The sequence below is a fragment of the Medicago truncatula genome, chromosome 8 (genome assembly GCF_003473485.1).
Source record: "Medicago truncatula cultivar Jemalong A17 chromosome 8, MtrunA17r5.0-ANR, whole genome shotgun sequence".
NCBI lineage: Eukaryota > Viridiplantae > Streptophyta > Magnoliopsida > Fabales > Fabaceae > Medicago > Medicago truncatula.
Window position 1 is genome coordinate 32,450,339 of NC_053049.1, and position 8,081 is coordinate 32,458,419.

General features: G+C 32.0%; 1 protein-coding gene across 1 annotated transcript; it reads right to left on the reverse strand.

Moving 5' to 3' along the window:
• Positions 1-1,287: 1,287 nt before the first annotated feature.
• Positions 1,288-5,875, reverse strand: LOC11418543 (uncharacterized). The gene is given in 11 exon segments (XM_003628902.4): positions 1,288-1,658; positions 1,661-1,835; positions 1,909-2,079; positions 2,881-3,030; positions 3,755-3,862; positions 3,994-4,049; positions 4,133-4,196; positions 4,281-4,389; positions 4,494-4,618; positions 5,421-5,493; positions 5,566-5,875. Coding segments are annotated over 11 exon segments (1,317 nt in total). The 5' UTR covers positions 5,808-5,875; the 3' UTR covers positions 1,288-1,614.
• Positions 5,876-8,081: the final 2,206 nt, after the last annotated feature.

Below are 8,081 nucleotides of genomic sequence, written 5' to 3' on the forward strand. Positions count from 1 at the left end.
TTTATCTCTCTATTGCTTTGATTTTCGTGCAATACCTATTTTTTCTTTGCAAATTTTGGTTGTCCCCATAAGTTGTCAATTAAAGGTTGTTCAAATAACACTCCTCTATATAGGTTAAAGAAGAGTTTTCAAGATGTCTTGTAGTTTAAACTTTTAGGGATCGGTCTGAGTGATTATTTATTGATTAAATGATATTTATATTATGGACGTATTTTACCGGAGTTGTTTGATAGCATTACATCTATTTTTGGGTGAATATTTGCATTACATCTCAGTCTCCAAAAAAAAAATTGCTTGATACGAATCGAATAACGTGGCTTCAGGGAATATAACTATATCATGTGGAAATTGTGAGATGGAATCCTAGAGTGATCTATAAACTAGTACTATTATGTTAAGGCCATGTTATTATTCTTTTATTGCAAAGGTTAAAATATGGTTTTGGTCTCTGCAAATATGCCTCGTTTTAGTTTTAGTCTCTGTAAAAAAAAATTATTGTTTTTGGTCCTTACAAAATATTGTTTTTGAAAATAGTCCCTCCAGGGACTATTTTCAAAAACAAACAGTGACCATTTTCAAAAATTAAATATTTTGCAGGGACCTTTTTAAAAATCAAAAGATTTTGCAGGGATTATTTTTTAAATAAATGGGTTCAGTCATCATGTGTCACGTGTGTAAATCATCACAAAAGTGGGGTCAGGGACCAAAACCAAAATGAGACATTTGCAGGGACCAAAAACAACAATTTTTTTTTTACAGGGACTAAAATCAAAACGAGGCATATTTGCAGGGAACAAAACCATATTTGAGCCTATTGCAAATAAAATTGAAAAGTGATAATGCAAATGATGGCTGCCTATTGTAATCAAATCTCTAAAGATGTGTTTGGATTCAAATTATTTAAAAAAATATATAATTAAATGATAAAATTTTAGACTTTTACATCTTAAATACAGATCCAAATATATATTTTTCCCTTGTTTTAATAATAAATATTATTCAGTATCTGTCTCACTATCTCTTCACCAAGTATACATTAACTCTCCAGTTAGAAAGGAGGTCCTACTAATTTAAAGTTTGGCTAGGTGATTCTTTTAGGAACTAACTTCACCCACTTATTGTTTAGTAGATGAAAGCATATTATAAAAAGAAATTAATCATACGCTCACTGAAAAAAGATTGGTTGTAAATTAACAAAACTCAATTTTTATGTGCAATTAGATAATCAAGATTCCAAAATCAACTGAGGCATCATCACCCTTAGCTCGGAATTGTGTTAGCGGTAGATGCTGAAAAATTACAGAATCAATTAAAAATTAACATCTAGTGTGCCTTTGATATGAGTCTTTTGACTTTATACAGAAACCAATATTTTCTAAGTCACAATTACAGCAACTGGTGATTGACAGAGTTCTATTTGCCTTTACTTGTATGGATTAACATCAATGACATCTATTTGCCTTTACTTGTATGGATTAACATCAATGACATTCTACAAGAGAGAATGAAAAAGTTTTGACGCCAACTTCAATTTTTTTTCTTCTATATATTTCTACAAAGCATCACTTTCTGCTTGCTTATGTATATGAATTACGACTTTACGGCCTCAGAATTTTAGGCCCTACATTGGAGGCTATCCAAGACGAGATCACATCCACAAGGATATCCATCTCCTTTGATACTTGTGCACGAAGGATATTTGTTGAATCCATGCCTAGTGTGTTCCCTACTTCTTTGGCAACAGTCTCCCATGGTGTTCCTACAGTAAGATTCGACAAAAGCTCGCTTCCACGATTAACCGCATCAGCCATTGCTGGTGGAACATCTGGTAGTGCCTGCAAGGTGTGTGATAAAAATTATGGATAATAACAGCCTCGTTAGAATTGAAGTTAAATTTACTAAAAGTACCTGCTGCAATGGAAGAACATGATCTCCTGGCAACTTGCGTATTGACATGTCTAGTACAGAGCTAATGGCTGATTCAGAACTGAGCACCTGTGCTAGAGTTGGGGTGTCGTCTATTGAATCATCATTGAATTTTATGAGAAGATTTCTGGATACGCCATAGTATGATTTTATCTGAAGAATTCAAAAACAATAAATGAGAAAGTTGTACGCAAAATCAAGAATGAAACTCAATAAATAGAGTTGAGAAGATCAAAGGATTTCTGAATTGCTTTAGGAAATCATCATGATTAATTAGATGTATAAGAAAATAAAAGAAATAAGGAACAGAAAAACATTACAAGTCAAATCATAGTTATCTGCAGCCCCTAAATGGAAAATACTTTCACTGAATAGAAGATACTTTCCAGCATTCCCTAAAGCTAGAGCATACAAATCATGTCTACAAATCCTTTTGCAAAGAAATGGCTTCACGGATTTATAAGAGGCTTTAAGTATAACATAGACCCTAAATTCAAAGTAATATTTTTAGCTCAACAGTGTTAAAGTCAAGTTGGATATGATTGGCCGTATTTTCTGTATGCACCTTTGCCAATCCTTCATGCAAATATAACACCCTTCCTACCCCGACCCCCTTTTATTATAAAGTATATAGATTGACCATAGGAATAATTTTTTTTTGAAGAAACTAGACTAAAATGAAGTTTAGATACAGATGTTAGCCATCATCAAACCATCCTAAAAATTTGATACAATCAAAGAAACTAGCTGCAACATTCATGTTGATTAGAATATAGGAATATAATATATACAAGATATACTGTAATTCTTAAGTCTAAACAAATAAATATGCTCATTGACATAGAATTGAAATGAAATGCTGATAAGATTATTCAATGTGAATGATAAAACAAACCCTTCACTGATTACAAGGATAAAATTACTGGAATAATAGTAATCAGAGATGTCACATACAAGTCGACGGGTCTCTTCAGGCTTTGGAGTAAATTCTTCTCTTCCCTTGGCCAAATCCATATACAGGGGAGGCAGCTGCTCAACTAAAGGAAGAACCTGTTTCATAATGGGAGGGCTAACATTTTGTAACTGTTTCAAAGTCATCTCCGCCTGCAAGTGTTTCATGAGTCTATGATTGGTCATGTAAAGAAGTAAAAATAAGTATCGTGTAACGTAGTATTCGTACTTGTCGGTGCTGGAAAAAATATCTAAATCAAAAACAGATTTTCTCCTAATTGAAGTATTTTCCTTATATATGGTCAAATGAAACAGACCTCCCAGATTGTTTCCAATGCTGTAATTGACTATCTTACTGCAACAACCTTCCCAGCCATGAAACATTTTTAATTTATTTCATGCAATTTCTGCATTGCTTGATTTACACTTGAGGGAAATTACAGTCAGCTCTATTGAGACATAGTCAGATGACAAAGACTCATGTTTTTGACATAGCACTTCCCTCCCTTAGTCTTTAATGTCATATAGCAACAACCTCCCTTATGAAATCCTAGTTATTTTCACCTTTCAATTTAATGGTACAATTCGGCAATTTTCATAATTTATCTTTCCCAGGATTTTGCAAGAAAAATCAAAGCAAGAGATATGTCTAAGTGTATCCAAATATACAAGAAATATTTGAAAAGAAAAAAGAACACCTGGATATTACTTAATTTTATTTTAGTTAACCTGAAGGGAAGGTTATTGTAATATGACATTAAACAGAAAAGGAGCAAAATTCTATTTCGCATACCTCAAGAGAGGTTGCCCATATTTCTTCTAGAAAATATAATAGATGCCTTCTGCCATTTTCAGTATTTTATGTAGCAATACTGACCCCTGCTCGTAGAGTTGGTGAAGAAAAAATATCTGATAGAAGTGGAGCAAAGTTTTGAGCCATTGGAACAAGAACCGGAGAGAACAAGGGGATAGACGAACTTGCTTCCTGCAAAAATGAAAGGAAATTTAGTCAATCATGATTAAATTACAAAGAGGATTCTTACATAGGAAAATTTATTTTCGGTTGTATACATTTCATCCTTCTTCCTATATGTAAGTTAATTGCTGGATGAATACCTTGTTATTGAATGCCATGAGAACATTTCCAGATCTTTGAACTGCATATCTTGACCCTGGTTAAATAGCAAAAGTAATTGAGTCTCTACAAATCAAGTTACTTTTTACAATCAAGTTTTGCAGAAGGTTTTTAATATACCAATCAGAAGGTGGACAAGCGATCCCAAAGAATGACCAACGCCAAAAATAGGAAGGTCTTTGACCTGAAACAATGAGTACCTTCAATGATTTCCTTGAAAATTAGAAACACAAAGAAACTAGCCCTTGGATAATGAGTTGAGGCTTACCGTTTCATCTAGTGTGCGGTAACACCGATCAAATTTGAACTGCACTTCATCTGCAATGAGGAAGTGATCAAACCCACTAGCATACGGAGTTGCTATGATCAATACACCCCTAGTAATAAGAACACAGGTAATAAGCCTACGTCAATGAAATAGTGTGACAAGAATGTAATTTGGGGATATTGCGGAAAAGAACACAGGGAGTCAGGGACTTACTTTTCTGATAGACGCTCAAGAAACCAACGGTAGGTAAGCTGAGGGGCAGCTCCTACAAATATACCTCCCACAAAATGTACAACAAAATTGGGCTTGGAGCTTTTGGGTTTGAGAATCCATGATCCCTGAAATAAGCATGTACCAAGTTTTTGTGAATATGAAAACTAGTAGCACACTCGTTGTGATTAGTCTGATTTTTAAAGGCGGCAATACATTTTACAAAAAGTGTTCAATGTAGGAGGTTACTATATTCACTTTTTAAAAAGGGATTGATCATAATGAATGTGCTGAAGAGTGTATCCAAAAGGGTCCGTTGCTATTATCGCACTTTCAAGAATAACTTTTTCAGAGACTATAAATTATAAAAAATTTCACTTTTTAAATACTTCTAGGGAGATAATACATATTGCTGCATTTGGTGTTTTAGAATAAAGAAACTACAGAATATATAATGCCATTTTATGTCACGAGACTCAAGAGGTGCCAATCAAAACAAATAGCAGCATAGAAATCCTAGGCTACTACAGAAACTGCATATTTATACAAATTTTGGTGTTGTATTTATGTCTATCATGATTCAGAAATAAAAGTGAGAATTATCGCACATTTGATGATTATATCTCTTAGGTTTAATAATAAGTTGTACAAGATAACTCGAGAAAAAAACATGAAAATTTATTTTGAAAATAAATGTTGATAATTCAAATAGCTAAGACATCCACATCGAAATTGAAATAGGTTATGATATAGAATATCATATGATAGACACATATTGAATAAGTACTAACTAGTTAGCTAAACAAATTAATGAAGCGCTTATTGTAGGTGGTTATGTATAAGCTATTTATTTAACAAGATAAAATAAGGTATAAGCTATAAGGTGTTTTGATAAGCTAGAAGGAAGATAAAGTGAAAGAAGTGAATAACCTCGACTTGAGTCCAATCTGAAGAAGAACCCCACCATGCATCTTGTGATTGACTAGCAGAAGTAGTAACTAATCTGCAAAGAAAGAAACAAAGCAATAAGAAAATTGAATGAAACATGAAACAAGGAAGTAAAAAGAGAAAGGACCTTTCAATTTGGGAGTAAAGTTGAATGGATTGGGATTGGGATTGAGATTGTGGTTTTGTTGAGTCATCGTCGTTAGAAGAAGAAGAATTGCAAGAGATTGTAAAGCGACGGTGCGTGCGTCGGAAATGAGCAGAGGAGGAGGAGGAGGAGTTTGCGTTAAGCAGCTTCTGAGATGATTGTCTTCCACCGTTGAAATTGAGTTTCACAGAATACAAAGAAGGCGTCCACAGCAAAGTTGACATGATTGATTAATATCAATGCTTTTTGCGTCTTCCTTATTTCTTTCTACTACTTACATAAAAATGCCAGTTTCTCGTTGCGTCACGTCACGCTTCTTCTCTTAAATAAATATCAAATTCATTTTTTCAAATTTGTTAAAATATTTCACTTCAAATAGCGTTTATAAAAATATGAATGGTGCTAGTCACACAAAAAAAAATAAGTTACACCCAAATTTATTTAAAATTTTACAATAATACCAAAATTGCCTTCTTCATGTAAATTTTTAAAAACCCATCTTTTATGATTATTCTGAACCCTTACCCCCTTTCATCCACAAATCACCATAGATGTGCAACAAATATCTGAATCAACATTTTTGTTATTGATCTGTACTATATTCATAAAGGTTAGTGAATTTCATGAATTTCATTTTCGATGAGTTTCTATTTGTTTATTATTTGTTTTGGTATGAGATATGTCTGTCAATTTGATTTTAAGTGAGAGGTTAGTGTAAATTAAGTTTACATGTATGTATATAAAAGGGGTTAGTGTAGTTTACGTATGTAGGTTAATGTAAATTTAAGTTTACGTATGTTCAATTTAGGTTAGTGTAAATTCAGTTTACTTACGTTCAATCTAGGTTAATGTAAATTAAGTTTACTTATGTTCAATTTAGGTTAATGTAAATTTAGTTTACGTATGTATATAAGAGGTTAGTGTAGATTCAGTTTACTTACGTTCAATCTAGCTTAATGTAAATTAAGTTTACTTACGTTCAATCTAGGTTAATGTAAATTAAGTTTAGTTACGTTCAATCTAGGTTAATGTAAATTAAGTTTACTTACGTTCAATTTAGGTTAATGTAAATTAAGTTTACTTATGTTCAATTTAGGTTAATGTAAATTAAGTTTACTTATGTTCAATCTAGGTTAATGTAAATTCAATTTACTTACGTTCAATCTAGGTTAATGTAAATTAAGTTTGTAACTTCAGTTTACTTACGTTCAATCTAGGTTAATGTAAATTAAGTTTACTTATGTTCAATTTAGGTTAATGTGAATTAAGTTTACTTCAATTTACGTTAATGTAAATTTAGTTAATTTGAAATTTTTATTTTAGTTAAAGGGTATATTAGTCATTCTGAGGTGTAACTTGTTTTTTTTGGGGTGTGACTAGCACCAGTCTAAAAATAATTCTCAAAAGGATCTTATAATTAGAAACGGAGTTAGTATTTATCAATGGATCAAATCATTAGAGTTAAAATGTTCATTTATTTTGTAAGTTGTTTGATTAGAAGTTTTGATGTACGTTGATGTCAACAAGTCATAAAACGTTTTAATGTATAAAAATAAATATATTTTTTTTCTTTTGATAGTAAAAAAAATATGTATTTTTTGAGTTATCTTCTTTCCCTAATCCAAACTCACGTTTCTTCTTCTCATAAATCTCTAAACCATAAATTTGAGTCTCTCTCAGGCAAAAAACAAGGATTTGATGTTGTAATTTTGTGCTGAGTTTGAGCTTAGGTTTTTCTTGTGTGTTGAATTGACCAACTGACGAAAAGTCATGTCATGGTACCAATGTCCAACACCAAGCTTAGATAATTAACCGACAGACGGATTGTTACAACAGGGAACCATCATTGGAACATCGAGCTTAAGTGTTTTCATTTTTGGATGGCATGTGACATTGTATGATATTGAGCTTATGTACACGTTAAAAATAAGGATTGGACTTAATAACTTTTTTTTGTATCCAATTTGACTTAGAAACTGGTCATGAGATTAAACAGAACAAGTAACAAGAGACTCGACAAAAAAATGAAATTCTTGTCCATCACTAACTCAAGTGACTTTTTGCCCAAAATATATACTATCAAAGATATCAAAATACTCTTTTTAATTTTCAACATAAACAATATTATATTTGTTTAGTATAGTTATGTCTTGACCTCTGTTGATGTATCATTTTCTGTATTGTTTTGTCCAATACATATTATTTTGTAAATCAAACACGCCCATAGCGCATTGGGTAAAAAATTGTTTGTAATGAAATGAAAAAAAAAATTGTTTTACCTCGTAAAACCTCCAAGGACCAAAAGACCTTTTGGAAAAAAAAAAGGGCAGGTAGGAAACAATAAAATGTGAGGTGTGTGGCATTTCACGACATCAGATAAATAGCTAGTTTCCATGATGTTTTTTCTTCCATACCTCATTAGTCTTCCATATATATATATATATATCACTCATTGAAAATTATGGGTTTCACTTTGGTGTTAAATTTGTTCGGAACCC